Here is a 22,421-nt window from a genome sequence, read left to right as displayed (position 1 = left end):
CCTTTCATGCTTGAGTCCTGGGTTCAGGTGGAAATGGTTTTTGTGCAAAGTGTGCGGGAGAAGACTCATTTCTGTGTTCCTCATATGGATAAGCAGTTGCCACAATACCATTTATCAAAAAGTCTGTGCCCTCCCGACTGATTTGTGGTACTAGCTGTGACATCCATCACATTTCTGTTTCTACTTTGCTTTATTAATTTGTCTATTCCCTTTACCAAGACCACACCTTACTCCTTTTGTTATCTGCATGGCGAGTTCCCTCATTTGTTGTGGCTGGTTTTTTTTTTTTTTTTTTTTTAGAGTGTTTTGACTATTTGTGACACACTCACAAATTTGAAAAAGGCCTCATCTAGTTCTCAAAGAGAAATGTGTTGAGATTTAGATGGGAATAGCATTGACTAGATTAGTTTGAGGAAATTTGATATCTTTATAATATTACATTCTCTGATCCATGAACATAGTATATAGTCCCTTTATTTATATTTTATTTAATATCTTTCCATACAGTATTGTGGTTTTCTTTGTGGGGATCTTTTATTTTTTGTAAGATTTATTCTATCATAATTTACTTTTTTTTTTTTTAAGTTAATGCAGATGCTATCTCTTAAACTTCACAGTGTTCTAAGTGTGGTTTGCTTGAATGTTTTTATATAAATGGTGAGACTTCAAAGAAATTTTGCCCTTGGGTATGCCATCTTCACTACCTGTTGTCATTGGGATGCTTTAGCATGAGTATGCAGGATTGGTAATTTTAGTTATTGTCCCTCTCCCCCTACACAATAAAAATGACACGTGCACTTTTAATTTCAACCAGGGTAATAGGACACTTACTATCTAGCAATTTATTATATTGCACAGAATGTACTAGAGCACTGGCGGTGCTCTCCTTAGTCATTTGTCCTTATTTCCTCTTTCTCTTCCTTTCTTTTTTTCTTTTGGCTTCACTTTCTTTTTTTTTTTTTTTTTTTTTTTTTTAATTTCCTTTTTCCTGTTAGTTGCTGTGGTGAGTATTAGTGGAGGATTATTATAACTACTTGAAAGCACTCCTTCATTTGACGAATCACAAGCACCGTCTGATCCCCCGTTCCCACCCTGCTAATGCCTGCGTCCTCTGGGAACTTGACAGCAGGAGTTAGTGGGCTTTTCTTCCGCAAGGCCAGAGTCAACATCATGGGCCTCGTGGGCCATCTGGTCCCCCTGCAGGCACTGAGTGCACTGTGGCTGCCCTGGCCAGGGTCAGGGCTGTGTTCTGGTAAACTTCATTCATGAATACTAAAATTTGAATTGCACATGTCACCAAATAGTGATTTTCCCAGCCCATTTTAAGATTGTAGATGACACTCGTCGCCGCTGGGCCCTGCAAACTCAGGCTCACGGAGAGGCTTTCTCAGGCAGCTGTGCTTTGCCAAGGCTGCTCTGCAGTGTCCTGGGTGACCCTCTAACCTAAGACTGACTCTGGAAACTTGGCAGTGGCTCATGTATTTTTACTGGCTTCTTTTCAACCCCTATGATCGTAATTTAGATCTTTTTAATGTTCAGATAGTGTTATCATTTAATAATTGACTATCTTTCCATGTCATTGGGAAAGTGAATCAAGTTGAAGTTGCTTTGAAATACTCAGAGTTTAGTAAATAAATGAAACATATCAAACTTATTATACTGAAGGTTAGTTTCTTAAAGCTATGCTTTTGAGATTCAGTAATTTTCCAAGTTGTTAACGTGTAGGATTTTTTTTTTTTGCGATTTCTTTGTTAAAAGAACTAATAGTCTAATATCTTGTTCATGAACATAGACTCTCTGTTTGCATAAAGAGTGGGAATGTGAGCTAGCAATGGACACTCGTGTTTTCACTCTTAAAAAGAAAAGCAAGGAGGGTCACTCTGTCCATCCATCCTTCTTTCTTGCTGCTTATGCAGCTATTGCTTCAAGGGTGCATTGGACACATTTCTTCTTACACAATTAGGAGGTGATTGACATGGAGACCTGCCTTTTCACAGACAAAGTGGGAACCACCTCTTTTATAAATGTAGGTTAGTAACGCTCTGGTACCCGGGGGTGTCTGTCCTTCTTCCCTGCTCTGTAAGAGAGGTTTCATTCTCCTTTCCTGAATTGATTTCTGACCTGGATATTCGGAATGGAAGTGTTCTTTGTGATGGGTAGCATGCACAGGACGGTCAGGCAGAGTTGCTTTTATCTGGTTTATTTTTGTAGACCGTGGGTGTTCCTGCAACATTGCTCTTACTGGAAATGCATCGGGGAGTTTCAAAACTGATTTATTAAGGGTCCCTTGGAACCAAACCAGTTTAAGTCAGAGCCTCCTTGTAACTGCAGTGAGGAAACCAAGTCCATCGATGAGCGATTTGCTTGGGCCCTTTCTGCTGTCTGCTCCTCCGCACAAGAGGAGGCATTGCTGTGGTCCCGCTTTACCTGTGTAATGAACGCATCTCTAACCATACCTGCCGTTCTGCACGCATCGCAAGCCACAGAGGATTCTCTGTGACACGCACAAAAGGTGACTGAGGTGGGAAGAGAGTGCAGCAATCCTATTTTCTCCACCTCTACACAGTCTGACTTCTCATGTGGTCAACAGGGTGAGCTCCTGTCTGGTTTCTCTGTGTAACTGTGCTTGTATCACTGCCTATAACTAAGATGGGACTGAACGTGTTTCTTTTCCTTGTATTTATGAAGAAATATTCTAAAAAAGCATAAGAAGTTTGATGAGGAGGGATTGTGGAAACAGATGTTTTTCCATATTAATGCTGTTTGAGGCTGGTTTTAAGTCTCAGTGGTTAATTGCAATGGAGTTATAGAAATACCGAATAAGCTGACTAAAATCGCAAAAAATTGATTACTGGGCAAGCATATTCTAGAATATATGTCTAAACAGGGTCCTGTTTTATTACACCATGTTTGCCTTTTTTTTTTTTAAGTCTGAGGTTGCCCAGTATCCCCCTGGTTGGAAGAAGGAATAATGGTTACAAAATGAGTAGGAAATTTATTCCTCTCCACTCATCTGGCATGAATTGTTTGCTCCACATAAGTCGATGAATTACTGCTTCCAAGGCTGACATAATAGTTTTTGTTTTGTTAAACAGCTATAAATCTCATTTAATGTGGTCTTAGTGTTAACAGGAAGAAAACCATAAGTTAATATCTGTTACATTTCATTGCTTAAAAATAATTGTTAGTAGTAAAGCTTCATTTTTACAAACATAATTTGATCTCATGTAATTGATAGAAGGAAATTCAGGGAATTTGTCCAGGCTCTGTTTACAGCTGGCTTTTTCAAGAACTGCCACATGCAATAATCCAAATGAATTCTGTTTATGTAATAAAGCAGGCAGAATTTATAGTCAACACTCAAAATGAATTACTGACAGCACCAGAGTGGCATATTCTTTTACATATTCTAGCCCTTTTGCAAAATTCTTGTTGAAATATTGTGTGATGTGCTATGTTGTGTTTTGTGATACATTACAAAATGGTCTAGCATTTTGCTATGTTTTGAGAATTGCAGAGGACAGAACCTTAGGGGCCATCAAAATTTCCTGTTATTTGATGAGCAGAAGGAGAAAATAAATCTAGCATATGTGTGATACATACATGTGTATATATATGATATGTCTGTGTATATATATGTACATATATACATCTGTATGCACACACACACACACACACACACACACATATATGGAGAGGAAGAGAGAGAGAGAAGGGAGAGAAGAGAAGAGGCGGGAGGGAGAAGGAGAGAGAGAGAAGAGGCTCTCAGATATACTGCTTCTCATTGTGACCACAGCTTGCAAACCAAATGCAGCTTTTGGGTTAGGCACTGTGACTGCTCAGCTTTTTCTAAACTGGGTGGGAAGGCAGGCCAAAACTTCTATTCTTTCTGAACTGTTTTAATACCAACCTGATTTGTGGTTTTGAATTACAATTCCAGCACTTTGGGATGTTCCTTATCATCAGTCACTCTTAGTAGACCTTCCTGCTCATAAGGGCAAAAATCAAGCCGTTTACTTGCCCAGGTGTCTCTCTTTCCATAATAGCCATGGCAACCCTTGTTTGTCCTGCCCAGGAACTTCACCTGGGTACCACCAAGGGGCAAGGGTCGAGGGTGCAGGTCACCACCAGCCCTGGTGCTGTGAGCTCCTGCTGAGCCACTTAGCCTGTGGAGTAGTGTTGTTCCCTGTGGGTGACTAGCTACTGCTCTTTGATTTCTGTGGCATTCCTGTGAGGCAAGTGCCATGGCTGGAATACTATTAAAATTTTGAAAATAAATTCAAACTATGGGAGCTGAACTTATTATTGAAATATTTCAATTGCCTGACTAGACAAGGAAGAGGCTTATTAACAGACAAGTAATTTACCTGGTTGAAGGTTGTGCAGGAACTTTGGAAAGAAGGAGGTGGGCTGGTTTCCAAGCAAGATGATCTCAGTTAGAATTAAGAAGGCACTTTCTAGGAAGGTGGAGCAGTGGAGGTGCGTTGCAGAGGTCGGTCATGATGTTACCTGACCCTCTTTGTTTTGAGCAGGCCACATGTGATGGACTTGGAATTGTCCACCTATGACAGAGGCCTGTGGAGGCCTTTACAGATCTCCTGGCTTCCCCCAGTTCCTTGTGGCCTGTAAAGTTCTAGTCCATGTACTTAGACTGGGTTCACTGTTGATGTTTCCTGCCCCCTGCCTGATTTTAGAAACAGTCTCAACCAGTGGTGTTTTTCCCTGTTGATAGGTAGCTCCATTCGGTCCCACTCCCTTCTCAGCCTTAGGAAGGGGCAGAGGTGTGGACTCTTAGGATAGAGAGGCCTGACCAGATGTTACTGAGCTTTTGGGGAGCTTACTTCAAGAAATAGCAATTTCTACAACTAAGAAAGTCAATGGCCCAACCTGGACCTGTGGCTTCTCCCCTCCCAGTACAGTCTCTGGCTTGTCTTGAAGTGGTGTAGATTTCTCTGGCGTCAGTTCTGTGATGTCGCCGGCCCTCACTACCCTCATGAAACTCGTGCCACTAATTGTTGGTGGTTAGGTCTGGAGGTGCAGCTCAGGCCTGGCCACTATGGGCCATTCAGGCCTACTGACCTGTCCTTGCCTGGACCTGTGCCTGTGACTCACGGGGGGTCTCCCTTCAGTGGTTCTCCTCCTCTGTCTCATGAGTTCTGGTGTCCTTCATCCCTCACTTGAATGTTTGGAAGATTCCCTGGACCAAGCAGCCTTCCTCCAGCATCTCCTGCCTGTAGAGCCACCAGCAAGGACCCCCTGTTGATCTGCATGTCACGCAGGCCAACTGTGCCCTTTTCTCATTGTTGATCTGATGAACCCCTCTTGCCTTTAAGGCCCAGCTCTTGAGGCGACTCCAGTAAGAAGCCATCTCTGCTCTTGGGCCTCAGGGCTTCCACAACAGCTGGGGTTTCTTCCTTCCCTCAGTTCCTTGCTGACATGCCATCTTCCTCATTGAACTCCTGGAACACAGGAATCATGGCCTAGTGGCACTTATTTCCTCTCCAAATATCTGGACTTTTGTGTGACATAAGGGGAGACTGCACATGTATGTTTTCAAGGGATACACTAATGAATGAGTAATGCACTTATCCTTCTGATTTTGTAACGTTAAATTCCAAAGAATATAAGTAATCTTCTTGGAGTTTGGCAGAATTAGGTCTAGAAAGTCTTTGAACCCTTAATCCAGAGCTCTGTTACACTAAACATTCTTAAAAACATATTTTTTCATCTACATAGTGTTTATTGGGTGTCTCTGCACCAGAGACGGTGGTGGGCCAGAGGAGGAAGTTTGAACATGAGTGACATGTCCCCCCTCACGGAGCACACTATCTGCAGGAGGGCACAGGTGAAGAGTGGGGCAGATCCTTAATATGTCATGTGTGCCTCGAGGGAGCTGTTGTGCCTGGCCTGGTGGGTGAGGACTGGGGTGGTCCTTTCAAGTATTGATAAGGAGGCAGAGTAAGAAGCATACCAGGCCAATGAGAAGCTGTAGGCGAACTGGGACCCTTGCAAAGGAACTCAGTGGAAGCCCAGAGAAATGGGGGCAGGAACCTGTGACCTCCCTCGCAGAGTCTTGAGGGGCATTTGTCTCTGTGCATACAGCCCTACATGATCTCTTTGCCAAGTGGGAATGAGAATAATCAGTTCATCGGGCTTTGGAAGACCAAGGGAGATACTGAGCCTACCTGCCCAGCACATGGCACATGGAAGAACTTAGTACATGTTTTTGAAATCAGAATTTTAGTGTCTGTGTTTGGGGGAAAGATAATATATTGTTTTCCCTTTGAAAGTTCCATGGGAACATTGATTGGCACCGTGTTAAGTGCCGGGTACGGCAGAATGTGATGTGTCAGGGCACCTGTGGTCTGGTGGGTCACATCACAGCTGTATTTCAGGGCAGTAACATTTTTCTGTATAGTAGTTCTTAATCTTTTTGGGGTCATGGAGCTCTCTGAGCATCTGAGGAACCCGAGGAAGCTTCTTGGAAGAGGTTTTGCACACACATACACATAGACACAGCTTTGTGTTCCATCGTGGATGGTGAGTTAAGATGTACATTAGAGGCTGTAATACATGGTTATCAGACTTTAGCAATGGGTATGTCTGGAAATGTCAGCTGTTGGGCTTTTGGTTAAGTGAAATTCCTAGCAGTTCAAATATGGTAAGCCCACGGGGACAGAGAATGTGAGCATGTTAGACTGGAGCCACATGTGAAGGGTGACTCCATCTCCACGTCTCTTTGACGGGTGCCGAGGACATGAGGGGTGGCATCACAGTCAGGGTTTGCGGCAAGACTCCAGGTAGAACCTGAAGACGTAGAACACGTTGGTGCTGTTTGCCAGGGCGCATCTGGCAAAGGCTAGGTGCTGGAGTGTCTGCGGGAGAACAGCTCTCTCCAGGTGGCCCAGAGCTCTTAAGATTTTCTGAAGCAAAAATCTACCATTTCTTGGCTAAGGACAAACGATAGTTCATTCTGAGTGAAGTGTGCAGCCAATAGCAGTGACTCACTCAAGACCCCACTGCTAGCCTTACCCAGGATGGATTCAGCCTTGGGCACAAGTGAAAGCTTTCAGAATTGAACTGTCAGTCATCCCTGATGCTCAGGGTGGGGAGATGTGGGGTGTGTTGGGGGTGTTGGTGGAGGTGGGGGTGCAAATGTGCTGCAGATACCCTCCAATGCTGGAGTGTAAGGTGACCTTTGAACCTGGCAGTTCTCCAGGGTGTGTGGAATGCACTGTGGTCATCATGCAAGCAAACATGCTGGAGTTATAATGGGTTGAATTCAGTTTTCTTTTCCAATTTGAAGCATTTATATGACTGCTGATTATTTAGTTTTAGCTTTGAAATGTAAAAATGTGACTTCTCAATTAACGTCAACTAAAACATTGATTGGCTTTAAAAAATGATTTGTTTCCCTGTATTCACTCATGGACGTAGGTGTGGCCATTTCATCAAAGCCCCTGCTGTTGCGCCCCCCCCCCCCCATTCCACCTTCTCCTCCTCTTCCTTTCCTGTTCTTCTTCTTTAGCTCTGAGTCCCTATTTGGGTGAATGATTTCCCTTACCGTTCCTAAGTCTCTGCCAGGTGAATACTGTTGTCGATCTAATTTTACAGGTAAGGACAGACCTAGAGAGGCTAGATGGCTTTTCTAATGTCACCCAGTCACTGTGGGATGGAGCCGGGATTCCAGCTCAGGCAGCACCATCTGGAACTTGTCATTTCCCATCTTAGGTGGCTTCTCAGTGGGTACAAGTTTGTCACAGGCTTCTTATTGTGCACTCCTGAAGCTACAACCTGCAAGAGTTGTCTGATGATTAAGTCATTATTATTTCCCCCCTTTTCTGTGAATGTTTTTGTTGTTCTTTTCTTTTTGCCCATGGAACATTCGAAATTGTAATAATAAGATGCTATATTAATAAGCCAGAGTTCTAGAGAGAAATAGAACCAGTTGGATGTATGTGTGCACACACACACTTGGCAGGTTGTACATCTAATAGGGGAGGCAAGGAGGCTGGAGACCCAGGAAGAGTGACAGTTCAAGTCCCAGGGCCGTCTGCTGGGGAACCAGGAAGAGCTGATGCTGCGGAGGAAGCCCCAAGGTTATCCGCTAGGGAATTCTTTCTTGTTCTGGGAAGCTGGTCTTTTCTTTGATGCAGGCTTTGAATGATTGATAGCATGAAGCCCTCTTACATTATGGAGGGCAGTCTGCTGTACCCAAACTGTACAGACTTCCATGTTAATCTCATCCCAAAACACCTGCACAGAAACACCCGGAATAATGTTTGACTACATATCTGTGCACAGTGGCACATCTGAGTGGACATATGAAGTTAACTTTCACCAGCACTAATGCAAAAACCATTGTAAGGCTGACTCATTTCATCAGATATGTGTGAAGTGCATGAAAATGTAAAATTTTTGCAAGCGGGATTTTTTTTTTTCTTTTTTAAATATATCCCTACGGGGAACATTGGGAAAAATTCGAATGGAAGCTCTTTTGCTCCAGTAAAGAAAGAAACTTTACAGAAAGAAGTCAACTTTGAGAAAGAGAGACTTAGGAGAATAAAATCTTTAACAAGAAAGTGTCTCTTTCCATTGAACTTGGAGCCCTGGACTGGTGTGCTATGTCAATTCAGTTTTGACAGTTTCTCTGCAGAGGGAGCTAATAAAAGACTTGTAGGAAATTTTTCCGAGGTGGTGGGGAAGGTGTCTAACTCTTTGGAAGGAGATTTTTTAAAAGCAGAAAAATGTTTAAAGCAGTCACAGAAATGCCTATAAAAGTGAGATATCGGCAGCTAGAGGAGAATTGGAGAAACTGTGCAGGAAAAAGAGAAATTCAATAAAAATTTCTGACCAGAGAACAATGATGAGGCTTTGAACTTCTAATAGTTGTAGCGGTTATTTATCTTCAGGACTCTTAAAGTTGTGCCCAGAGTAACATGGATTATACTTTGAGAATGTCATAAATAATCTCCGTCTTTATGAGTTTTCTCTTCCAAGTCTTGGTTTTTGTTAGTGCTAAGAAGTTCTTGGGAACATCAGAGAAGGATGAACTTGGTCCCGTGGGGTTAAGGTACTCTCGGTACCTTGAATATCTGTGACCCCTGAGTGCTTGCCTCGTCTACAGTGAACAGACAGTGTTCCTGATGGACTGATGGTGTTCATCGCAGAGAAGGAAAACCCCTGACAAATGTATCTGTCTCTGTCTTACAAGATATTAAGTGTGCCAAATTAGTTAAATGGATCGATCCCTGGTCTTCTAGGTTATACGGGCTGAAACCAAAATCGTAAACAATAATTTACCTCATATGTAAGTAGTTAAAAACTGGCAAATGCAAAGCATAAAGGAACAACAACAAAAAAAATTCAGTATATTTTTAAAGACTTGTGATAGGATATTGAATTAAATTACATGTTAATGAAAAGTCTGCATAATGTTTATAGAGACCAGCTCCTCATCTTGAATTAAGCAAGTACTATTTCATCAAAAGTAGTCAAACAGATACAGTTGATAAACTGTTCAAGTTAGCCTTTCATTTGCTGTCAGCAAAATATCTGACAAGAACAACTCGGAGGAGAAAAAGTTGATCTGAGCTCGTGGTTTCAGGGTTCTCAGTTCATGGAAAGCTCAGCTCATGGTGGGGTCAGGAAGCAGAGCGGGGGCGGGGGCTGCAGGGAAGATCACCCACCTTTTCAAGGCACGCCCCAGTGACCCACCCACTACCTCAGCCCCACCTCACCCGCCTGCCTACAGTTTTCACTGTCAGTTCATTCAAAGTGGGACGGACCAATCAGGTTTCAGCTCACATAAGCTGATCATTTCACCTCCGAATATTCCTGCACGAACACAGGAGCTTCTGGGGACACCTCCTATCTACATCATAACAAAAGCCATCCAGTCTTTTAGTCCTTATTGTGTCAAGTTCAGTAGATACCTACCATATGCCTGTTGATCCAGGAATTGGGTATGTAGTTGTGAACATAATGGGAGTGAATTGTGGGTAGCCTCCTGGAATTGACCTGTGGAGATGGCGGACAGTGAACACTAACGTGGAATTATACATCTGAGAAGGGGAAGAATTTGAGACTGTGGGAGATGCTAGTGTGTGTCCTTGGTCAGGGAGGACCAGGGTGGAAGTACTAATTGAGCTGATGAGGGATGGCTGAGGGTCTGGGGGAGCTCCGGGAGACCCACTGGAAGAGAAGATCTTTAAGAAATTCAGGGGGGGAGACTAAAGAGGAAGAGTGGAGAGCGACCACATCACCAAGTCACCAAGGACATTGAGCCAGTCTTTGGGGTTTGAACTTCATTCTGAGATTCAGTAGCTGAGTAATACGATCTCATTTCTGTTTTTAAAAGGCTCATGGCTCATGCTCAACACTATGGACCAAGTCAGAGCTATGTTATATCAAGCAAATAATAAATATTGAACTTCACTGATACTAAATAACATAAGAGCCAAAGTCAAAAAACATTTTCATATGCTTGAGATGGTTGAAAATTTAAGAACCCCCATCAGATGAAATGCTAGCAAGGGTGGGGAGAAATGAGAATTTTTGTGTACTGATGATAAGAGTTTAAATTGTAAGAGCAGTTTGTCAGTGTCTGGTAAATGTTTTGCAGTTCTGCTCCTAGGAGCGAGTCCTGGAGAAGCACAGTTATAATATTAAAGGCCGAGTTTCAGCCTTTATGTTATTCATCTTGTCAGCTGCTTCTGACACAGTCTGTTTATGTTACTCATCTTGTCAGCTGCTTCTGACGCAGTCTATTGTTCCCTCCTTGAGGTTCTCTCATCACTTGGTAGTTTACTTACCTGGGCTCGTGTTGGTGCTGCAGACTGAGTTCCGTCAGGTGTGTTGTTGCACTGTAAGGTTAACGGTACATTTTATAACCTCATACGTTACAGGTTTAGGAGGAACTTTCATTGGAGGAAAGGGGGAAATATGCGTAGACCAAGAATTTACAAAAAGAAGGCCCCTATAAGATGAGGCCCTGTGGGTCCCCATATTCTTCTCTCAGAGACATTGCTGGATGTGAATGTGCCTTTCGGTGAGGGATCCTCCTATTTTGTGGATTTCCCCTCTTGTAAGAAAAGCCAGGGAAATAGTTATTGTGGCACTTACCCCCATCCAGGTGGAGGAAGCACCACTGCACGAGAAACATGAGTGAACATGGTTCTGTCCCTTCCACTGGGCATGCCCAGTGTGTTCCCCGCCCCAGAGAGCTCCTGTCATCACTTGGGGACATTTCTCCTCTTGTCTCGCAAGTTAGAGCTGCACTTAGCTAATGTGGCCGTTCATTCAGGTGACAGAATGCCAGTATCTGTGATCTACCTGCAACTGATGAGGTTGTGCTCACCCTGAACTTCTTTCCCGCTTCCTGGCTGGAATATGGGTTGGGCAGCTTGTGTCCACACCCTTGCTTATATTAGGACAGTAAGACTCCAGGGACCCAGACTCCACTACTGCGTTTGAAGTAGAGCTGACTGGATCGTCTGCCTTGGGACTGTGTGCAGAAAGTGAAACTTGCACTGTGTTTGCACCTTGGAGTGTTTGGGTCTCTTTGTTACAGCAGCTGAGCAGCTGTGACACCATGTCTTATGGAGAGTTTGCCCTGAGAGGTAAGTGACAGCTCCATTCTTCCATCCCTTGACCCAGTAGCCTTGCTGACATCCTCACCTCCTACTTTTCACGTGTCATGTCAGCAAATCCCATTGGCTTTACTTCCATGGCTTTTAGAATTAGCTACTTAAAATTTAAAATTGAAAAGTAGTAATTGGATTTATTTTTTGGGTACATTGTGGTGTTTTCACCCATGCATTCCTTGTAGAAAGATAAAATTCAAGCTAATTAACATATGTCTACCTTCCTATACCTTGCCTGCTTATTTTTTTGGTGCAATGATAAAAATCTATTCTCTTAGCAATTTTGAAATATACGGTGCATTATTATTAATGGCTCCCCATACTAATTGTGGTCACCAAACAGTGCAGTAGATGATGAAACCTTATTCCTCTGTTTTAAATGACACCTTGTACCCTTCTGATCAACATCAGTCCCAGCCGCAGGTACACATCATCCTGCTCTGTTTCTCCGTGATCGACTTTAAATACAGAATCCAGGCACTCTGGTCTTCTGGTAGTGTGTTTACTGAGCTCTCAGCTGAGCCGTGATGTGGTCATGGTCAGGTAATAATGTGGTGGGAGCAGTGCATCCACAGCCTTATGTCATTCTGCTTCCTCCCTCCGGTGGCCCTGCCTGTCTCTTGCATAACTGCGACTTCCCTGTGGATAACTATGAGGACATTAAGATGAAAGGTGCTGATGGGAAAATGAGACCTCAGTTTGTGTCCCCTGGTGGGGGGACCGGCCCAAGCTGGGGCTCCCAGAGAGGGCACTGCAGCCAGTGCACAGTAGCTGGCAGAAATAAAAGACCACAGAGCCCCCTGCTTCCCTTCAAGAATACATTGATGCCAATGGGAGCGTACTGAGGTACTTGCTTGTTAAAATAGGCAGTCATTAGAATGGATTCACTTTTACTAAGATGCGTCATTTGCACAAATCAAAGGAATCACCGAACTGATGAGAAGTGAAGTCCCAGAGCTTTTGCTTATGCCCCATTGGAGTGTAGGTGTGTGGGGATCTGATTTGAGCTTCTGAGCTCTGCGACCATCTTGAGGATGCTGTGTCTCTGTTTCTCTGTGCTCTTGTGCACAACATAGAATGGTTTTATTTGGATGTGGAAAATGTCTAGACTTTGGGAGCTGCAGAATGATCTGTAGTATGAATTTTAATAATAAGTAAATAAGTAACAGTGTCTATAAAGTTTCATATTGATGTGAGCACTGTATTATCTATTCCCTATTGATCCTGTTTTCATAAAAAACACCAGTCAGTAACTGGAATAATGATCTTTGTATGGAGTGTTTCCTACTGTGTTAAGAGCGCTAATTGTCAAGTTCAACCAGAGAGACTGCATTTTCCATCAAATAGCAAGTGATACATTTTATAAGAACAAGAAGAAGCAGATTGAAGCAAAAAATGAATTGGGTTCCCTTGACAGTTTACATAGGAATTATTTTCATAAGATCTACTCAATTTTGGTACTGGTTTGCATCTGTTTGAAGAAGTGATCATGGTGACAAAATTAGCATTAGCATACAAGTCAGGGAGGGGCAAAGAGGTGATTAGAATGCTCTGCATGGAGTATTTACTCTAATTATAGTTTTTCAAAAAGGTGAAATATTGCTATATAATTTTATGTTCCAGAATGTAATTTTATACCACGACCTGCGCATAGGTTTACTAAAAGTTAACTTTGGATTGCAAGAAATTATTAGCCTGTAATGAAAACATCCATTTAAAACATCTTGTATGTGCTTTACTAAGAGAGAACTTGGTGTACCCCATAAACATTTGAGTGCATTGAAGAGGGAAAGGTTGATCGCATTACCTGGGATACTTCACTTTTTATAAGTCCTGAGACCTGCTGCCTGAGAAAAGAGTGTCAGGAAGTTTATGTCCACGTTCTTGTTTGATCCTTCAGCCCCATGAAGTAGTTGTCATTAAAAGTTGTATTTGATCCCATGATAAGCTAAGTTCAACAAAAAGCACGTCTCTCCTGTTCTCATTCCCAGTGTGCAAGTAAGCTCCAAGCAATGTGCAGGTAGCAATGATCTTGCGTTTTAAGGGTCTGTGTAAATATGGATCAAGTTTTTAATGATTGTGGTATAAATATTCAAATTATGCAGTTATTCTGAGAGTTTTATGCCACATATTTTTCTCCTTTCTCTCCAGGGTAATCACTAGGATGGTTATCTCTTGCTCCCAACAATTCTTGGATGTCTTCGTTAAACTCTGTTTTTTAGAACTAAATCCTAGTATTCCTTTTTGTAATCATATAGCTATATTTATATAACTGAATGAGTCTTAAGAGATTGAATTAAAACTTTTCCTCCAACAATCTGCATATGTTAAGGAATCGTGTGTGACATTTTTATGACATGTCATTATGACATCATTTACAATGACATTCTTCATTTATCTTTTCCTGAATTACATTTATTATTAAAGATAGGAATCCTTGTAGTATGTTTGATCACCAACATACATCATGTCCATTGCACATAGTAGGAACTTATCAAACTATTGAATTATTGTATGGGCTATCCTTCCATTTGTAGGAACAATTTAATTTTAGCGCAATATGAAAAATAAATACAAATTCTTCTTTAAAAGTCCCATAGGGAGGATCTCTGCACCTTCTTCATAGTAGGAGTAAGTGCCTCCATTTATAATTCAGGATCTACCATTGCCTCCTCTTTCTGTAGCTAGGTCAGTGTTAAAAAAGTTTTTTCCTGACAAGCCAAAGGCTGCTGCCAACATCTCGTCGTAGGGTCCAGTTCTCTTGCAGACCAGGAGTCTCCGGGGACTGTGCACTTTGATTTATCTCCTTCTCCTCATGATAGTTAAGGAATGACAAATGCATAGGCCAACAACCCACAGAGTCAAAGTGGGACCTGACTAGAAACGAAATTTCAGTGTTTCTGGCAGCTTGAAAACTGGTGAGGACTTGGTGACTTAAATTATCCTGGGGACTGCCGCTGCCCAGTCAGGTTTGGGGCTGCAGCTTAGGGGGCACCTTGGGATCTCTTGAAGCTTGCAACTTGGAATGGCAGGTGGGAGGGAGCCCCAGTCCCAGGTGGGCTGAAAATCACCTGGTCTCATAGGATGCCTGTAGTCAGCAGGTTGAGAACCTCTCCCGGAGAGAAGAGCAATAAAGAAAAAATCTGTGCGTCTAAACTCCAGGAGATGGTGGACTGCAGCCCCTCTGTGTTGCTTAAAGTGTGTCGCAGTGAAAGTGGCCTTGCTCTTCATCCTCACTCTTTTCCCGTCTTCTGAACAACTGCGAACGCAGCTTGTGGTAGGCTTCTCTGCTCCACTGGGGGCATGACGTTGAGGAGCCTGGGCTGATGTGGGTCCCCGTGATTCCCCGTGGGGCTCATGTTCATGGTCTGCTTGAATGGGCCTCTGTGCCCATAGGCCAGTCTCTGCAGAAGAGGACATCACTGAGAGGGGACACATCACTGGACTCTCTCTTGACATTTGCTTGAAGGGATTAGAAATCCACCATTAGTGGTGTTTTTCTTCCAAATTCTGACAAACGATAGTAATCTCGAGGCTGATGTATAGCTATCCAATCCGGATGAAGCAGCCACGAATTTGGAGCCATCTCCAAACATCCTCACGAAAAGTGTAGGTGTGTGTTTTCTTTTTCTGAACCTCAAGGTCACAGTTGTTTCCTTATGTGATGTGAGTTCCTGCTCAAAGTGGAGCTCTAGTGAAATAAAACTTGTGTCTTAAAAAAAGATAAAAGAGTTTTATTTATGTAACTGAATAGAACTTTGTTAGCAGTTTTCATTTTAGGGCAATATTTATTTTGGTAGGTTTGTTGTACATTTGAAAACTGAGAGCACTGAGAACTAAATTTGACTGAAGCAGGTCTTCTTTCAACATTAGCAAAATTTCTGAGAATTGTTTCATCTCTATTTTTTAACCTAAAATGGTCCGTGTACTTTTATAGCTTTATGGATACGTTTTCCGTGGAGGGCAATTTATCTAGATATTCTGCGGCACATAAAAGATCGCTTCAGAGTCTTATGCTGAAGCATATTAAAGGGAAGTTATGGGACCTCTGGAACTTAGGGCTTGAAAGATGTAAATTTCAGACCATCTCCAGTGCTGTCTTGCTGGGACTCTTGCAATTTAAATTTTAGCATTGCACCTTGTCTTTGTATGCTGCTCGCATATTAAAAATTTTTAACTTAAATGTTAACTTGGATTGTGTACACATGGGAACAACTCTTGAGAGGCAAGTTGATCGTCTCATGCTGGATGTAGATGTAAATTCTGTCCACGCAGGCCTGCTCGTTGCTTGACCTATACTTTTGTAATGAGATGTGAAATGCCTGTTTATCAGGTGTGATTATACATTTTGCCCCAGTTCTTAAAACTTCAAATGTAGACATTTTCATAGTATCTCCATCATACCTACATTTTGTTGATTTAACTGTTTGCAAAAACTTTGGAGAGTCCTCGATTCTAGAGGAAAGACTCATGGAAGATTAGAGTCTAAATACTTGGAGGTTTGAGGGTGGCTCTGGCCCTCGTTTTTTCTGTGAACTCGAGTATGAGTTAGTTAAGAAGAGCCACCTAATAGACTTGTTACCAGGGTCAAAACAGATTACGTAAATGAAAGGTCTTTGTAAAGCATAAAGTAGATGAAAATTTTAATTAATTTATCTTGTACATATTTGCTTTTGATATTTGTAATCTTAGCCATGCAAGAGGGCCGACTTTAAAATGGGAATAACATTGAAATATGGTTACTACTGATGGAAGAGAGTACACAGGGGTGATTTTTGCCTCCAATATTATTTTCACATAAGTATATATGTCTAAAATAAGGAAAGTGGTGTTTTATTTGAGAAGAAACCCTTGAGATAAAAGAGGATGAATGGATGAGTCGCTCTTATGAGTGGGACGGGGGCCAGGATGTTGTGGTATGATGTAAAGCTCTGTTTTCCAGCCTGTTTGCTGGAGTACCCTCTGTGTTGGTTCCTCTCTCAGACTCTGACCATCCTGGGTAATGGGGAGATGTTGACAGAGAAGCATGTTAGTGGTTGAAATAGCAGGTGCTGCCATGTGTCTCATTCTAATGACTTTCCTGCCAAAGCTGTGGAAGGTTTCCATTGGGAATTGTGGAGTGAGTAATAAGTCCATGATGGAAACGTGTGATCATCCAATACATCCTTACAATAAAACAAGATGGAATGTTTACTGCTTGTTTAGTGTTTGCCAGGTATGGTTTTATTTTGTTTTTGTATGTTTCTTCTTAATCCTCATAGCACCCCGTAAGAACCACTTATGGATTAGGAAAATTGAGTTAAATTACCCAAAGTCATACATGCAGTGTTGGCAGAACCTGCCTTGGAGCCCAGCTCTGCGCCCCAACCCTTAGGGCCAACTTCCCTTTTGTAAGAACTCCCTTTCTGTAGGTTTGAGCTCAAAGGGGCTGCATCAAGCCTTTGAAGGGCTTAAGCTATGCACAAACCACTTGTTTTCATCAGCTTTGTGTTGCTGTGAATGAAAGGCACGACACCAGCAACACAGAGGAGGAGAAATTCATTTTGGCTCACAGTTTCAGAGGTTCAGTCGATGGTCAGCCAGCTCCACAGCTCTAGGCCTGAGGTGAGGCAGAACATCATGGCGGAAGGGCATGGTGGAGGAAAGCAGCTAATGACATGGCAATCAGGAAGCAGAGAGCTCCGCTCATCTGGGATAGACTACAAACCCCACAGACACACCCCTAGCTACACCCTGCCTGCCTACAGTTACCACTCAGTTAGTTCATATCAATAGATTACTCCACCAATTAGGTTGCACCTCTCATAATCTGTATTCCACCTCTGAATATTCTTGCACTGTCTCACACATGATCTTTTGTGGGGGTACCTCACACCTAAACCATATTACCACTTGTGTCTTGGACCATGAATAGAAGCTCAGTTGAAGACTGGGTGGATCCTGGGTGGCTCACCTGCAGCTCCCTGTCCTCCTCCCAGGAAGTTCAGAATCACAGTGTGAGTGAAATTGGAGAGACTCTGTAGCCCTCCCTTCTGCTGACACTGCATGTCCCTCGGTGCCCTTTGAGGGTCTCCCCAAGCCTCTGGAGACCTGTACTGTAAGTCATCAGAGGCACATTGTTGCTTGGTCTTGGAGTCTAAGCACTTGTAGAATGTCAGCCTCCAGCTTCTGATAGTTCTTTTTAAAAAGGTCTCAAATGCATTCCTTCCTGTTCCCTGGCTGTCTGTCACCTGTTTTGGATCCTGTAACTTTTGTGCTTAGATAACAGCAGCAGCCTCAGTTTCCCTGCTTTTAGGGTCCTCTGTTTCCATCCAGGCCTTTAGGGTATTTCTAGAGAGGTCCTGTGGATCAGATGTCAGTGTCACTTCTCAGCTGTCCACTCCACCTGTCTTCCCAGCGCCGCGTACTTGGACTGTGCTGTAATTGGTCCGGTAACCGTATTTTCATTCTCCATTTCTGCTTCATTCTATATTGTCAGCAGATGCTGTTTCCTGTCAGTCCAAAAAGCCCTTTTAATCCTACTGCATTGACCTTTTACGTAATGCAGGGCCTGGCTTTATTTTCCCACCGAAATTTTTTTCACTAATTCGTCCAACCCTTGGTGGCCCCTTTCTGCTCGGAACTTTGTTGTCAGTTAAGATTTCTGCATAGCTTGTAAGACTTCAGCACCTCAGGTTCTTTTATCTTCCGAATGCCCAGTTGTGTGCAGGGTAGGTGTAAAGTCACGACCTGTTGATAGGTCTGTAACCCTAATGTAGCACTTTTTGTTTAAGCACAGTGCTTAAAATTAAGAAAACAATAATCAAAATAACAGATACCAAGATAACACCAACATACAGAAAACTACAGTGATTTATGTTTACTTGATGTTTTACTGATGTGTTCAAGTGTGTGTGTGTTTTTTTTTTCTCCCTTGTCTTGCCAGCAATCAAAGAGAAGTACGCAGACTGGACTGAATTCCTCATACATGATTTGACTGGTTCGCGGACGGCACCTGCCAACCTGCTGGAAGGTGTATGTATTGTTATTATACATCTCTTATATCTCTGAAGCATCCAGTCCCGTGAGCTCAGACCAAATGGCACCTTTGCATATATCCTTCTGCAGATACATGCGCAGACTCAGATCTCTTTATTTAAATAGCCCCACTTCTTGTTTTGTGTTGAATTACTTAGGTGATGAATTTGAATGGTGTTGACAAATCTTCCCTGTGATACGGTCAGGGAGTTGAGAACTTGCTGTACGTGAATGTATTTTTATATCACGGTGGATGCCCCCGACTATCCTTGAAGTTTGAGCCTTTCTCCTATATTAGTTAATGTCAATAAAGTCCCAAGAGTAACTTTGAACAGATGACACCTAAGCATGTGTGTGCTCTCGTGTAGTCTCTTGGCACACTGATCAGCGGTTCCATCCAGTATTCCACTTCAGACATGTAACCCCAAGACTGGAACGTGCATTATAACTAAGAATGCAGTTAGCTTCCCTCGTCGGGAGAAAGGAAGAATGGCTGATCGTATTTTAATACAGTGAAGGCAATTTTAAGGTGCTGAAGAAAAAGTTTAATCTGAAATCTTTATGGTTCATTTGAAAATAATTTTATGATGAAACATTAATATTTATCGTGTATAAGAAAACAGAAAGACAAAGGTTCTGTGTCATAAGTAATTATTGAATTACCAAATCTGTCTTAAGAGTACAGGCAAAACTTAACGACTGGGAATAAAATATGGATTTTGACGGTACTATTATTATTTCAACCCTAATTTTCCCCCTTCTCAAAAATGGTAGCACCGCTGTCCGATATGCAGTTAGCAGGTTTTGTTTTGTGACCATTTTGCCTAATGTATTTGTTTCTTAATGGCTGGCTACTTTAATTGTTTGGTGAACAAATCAGAATGATGATTGTTCGCCCTTTCAAAGGGGCAAATTGTCTTACTATGTGAATTTTTAAAACTGTATCTGCCTCTGAGGCTGACTGAACAAACACCCTTTTCATATGTTAATGTATGCTAAGAAGATTCCTCAGAAGGGGCAATGATTATATATTTTCCAAACCAATTATCAGGTTAAGTGGTTACATGTAGAAGTACCTCTACGTGACAGTTGCACTTAGCTGACCATCTCTGTGAGTCAGAGATGGCCCCTCTACATGTGGCACTCCGCTCACCTAAGCCAAGTGTGAGAGGGTCTTGCCTGCTGAGAGTAGTGGTCATTGTAAGATGAATGCCCGTTGAGTCTGTTGGGGAGACATGGTGGAAATTGATAGCCCCATATGAGCTACATCTGTCTATTTGAAAAGGAGACATTTTGCTACCATGAAATTTCCAGCTCCAGGCAAATTTGGGTGTATCTCTTCTTAAAAGCATACTAATTTTCCATGAATGCAATTTTATCTGGGAAGGGTGATTTGTTTGGTGAAAACCTAAGACAAACTGTTGTTTTCTGTTTGTTTGTGAATTTTGTTGCTGGGTACAGCACTGGGTACGTGGATGTGTGTGAGGGAGGAAAGGGAAGGGGAGGGGGGGGAGGCACCAGATTGTTTGCCAATAGCTTGGATGATGGTGTGAAAAAATATTATCTTCTGCTGTCATCTGTTTCCATGAGAACTTTAAAATAAAGTTTAAAATAAGGAGTTTTGCTTCTGTTTAAACAGCCTCTGCGAGGGAAAGGCCCTATAGACCTCATTACAGTTGATTCCTTAATAGAACTTCAGGATTCTCAGAACCCTTTTCAGTACTGGATAGTTAGTGTGATTGAAAATGTTGGAGGAAGATTACGCCTTCGCTATGTGGGATTGGAGGACACTGAATCCTATGACCAGTGGTTGTTTTACTTGGATTACAGACTTCGACCAGTTGGTTGGTGTCAAGAGAATAAATACAGAATGGACCCACCTTCAGGTAAGGGCCAGAGCTTTTGCTGCTGCGAAGTATTTTAGGAAAAGTTATGATGTTTTCCTGGATGCGTCTCTGGAGAGTTTATTAGTTCCACGGTATCTTTTACCCCAGAGTATGTGGACTTTAAATATGTTAACTTCAAAATGTTTTTTATAGAGAATAAATCCAAGACGGGGGCTTGTGGCTGAGTGGCAAAGCACTTGCCTAGCATGTGGGAAGCACTGGGTTCTGTCCTTAGCAACATAAAAATAAACAAAATAAAGGCATTCTGTTCATCTACAACTACAAACAAAATTTATTTAAAAAATAAAATAAATCCAATATCTCAATTATAGTAGTATTCACAAAGAAGAAAGTAATGTGAGAATCCCTAGGGAAGTTGATCTAGTTCTTTTGGAATCACTGGTTCGGAAATGAAAGACACAGTAGTTGGGACTTGAGCAGGTGTTCTCCTTTCTTCTTTAGGGATTTTGATGGTCTTGCTAGTAGTTTCCACAGCTCCATCTGTCCGTTTATCATCCATCTAAATTCATCCATTCATCCTTCCTGTTGCTTCATATCACCCCATCTGTCTGTTCATCCATATCTACCCAACCATCCTTCCATTAATCCACCCATCTCTCCATCTGAATAATCAGACTACTTGCTTATCATTATACGATCCATTCCAACCTGAAAGAGCACTGAGAGGATCATCTTGCTATTTTCCTGTCACATCATCAGTTTTAGATAACTTTAAATGCAGAAAGTTGCATGGGCTTAAATGGATAGAATTGTGCATTATGCTTTCTGACATACCTCACGAGTCTAAAATCTCAGTATTTAAAAAAATAACCATTGTTGAGTGTTTGCACCAGGTGATTTTATATCTGCTGTGTTGCTTATTTTGGTTCCAAAAGTGTTGCATGTTTGGTGTGAGTTTCATAGCAGAGGAAATGTAGACTGGGGTTAGGATACTTGTCCAAGGTTGCCCAGCTTATAGGGAGCAGGTGCTGAGTTCACTTTCTCAGGTCCTATGCCCATTTCATTTCATGCCCTTGCTGACTCACACTGGTCTTCCCAGCCTTTTGATGGGAAACCTCAGAACAAAAATGTTGACCTCTTGTGCAAGTAAATAAATGTATATGCCCAAGGAAGATAAATGTATTTCTTTCAGAAGTTGCTGATCTTCCTTATGGTCAATGTCATATATTCTAAGCAGTACTTAGTGTTTGACTTGATTAGAATTGCCAGAGAACTGCCCTTTCCTTGTTGGTGTCACCTTGAAGACGTGAAGGCAAGGAGTTCTGTTTTACCTCTTCTGTCACTCACAAAAAAGCTTCCTGAGCTGGGGATATAGCTCAGTTGGCAGAGTGCTTGCCTTGCAAGCACAAGGCCCTGGGTTCAATCCCCAGCACCACAAAACAAAAACAAAAACAACTTCCTGACTCTGGATCCCATGTATTTGCATCTGTATGAAACCTGCCAGGCATGTAGACATGCCACCTGGTATTTTATTATATTTGCATTGTTGTTGTCCGTGTTGTGAAAAGCAGCCAAGAACTAGTGTTATACCCAGGGCAACTCTGGATGGTGAGGAAGGGCCTGTCCACGTTGTGAGCAAAGGTCTGAGCTCAGGCTTGCCTTGGAATTCAAAAGCTGGAAGGAAAAATCTCCTTTGTGGGGAAAGGCATGTGTGTGAACTCCAGCTTAGGACGCAATTGCTTTGTGAATTATAGAAGGAAGATGGCCTTGCCTTGTAAGAATGGACAGCAAAGCTACTCCTAGTAGCTTCTGGTGTTCTGTTATGCTCTTGCCCTGTGACATCCTGGAACTCAAACTTAAGAATAGAAAGTGTCCCCAGAAAACTAGGAACTATTTGCTTATAAGCTTCTCC

The 22,421-nt window shown here is 42.3% G+C and overlaps 1 protein-coding gene across 6 annotated transcripts in view; it reads left to right on the top strand.

The window, feature by feature from the left end:
* SFMBT2 (Scm like with four mbt domains 2) overlaps positions 1 to 22,421 on the top strand; it is a 213,509-nt gene that overhangs the window by 83,890 nt on the left and 107,198 nt on the right. For 5 of the 6 annotated variants that reach the window (XM_079108106.1, XM_079108107.1, XM_079108103.1 and 2 more), the window contains 2 exons: positions 18,571 to 18,659; positions 20,302 to 20,548. In XM_079108106.1, coding sequence (XP_078964232.1) covers positions 18,571 to 18,659; positions 20,302 to 20,548 — 336 coding nt within the window. Of the gene's footprint in view, positions 1 to 18,565; positions 18,660 to 20,301; positions 20,549 to 22,421 lie in introns of those variants that run through there. The other variant, XM_079108108.1, reaches the window with a different exon arrangement.

The sequence above is a fragment of the Sciurus vulgaris genome, assembly GCF_902686455.1.
Source record: "Sciurus vulgaris genome assembly, chromosome: 12".
Taxonomy (NCBI): Eukaryota; Metazoa; Chordata; class Mammalia; order Rodentia; family Sciuridae; genus Sciurus; species Sciurus vulgaris.
The sequence above is the reverse complement of the archived record's forward strand: the minus strand, read 5'-3'. Positions and strand labels throughout refer to the sequence as shown.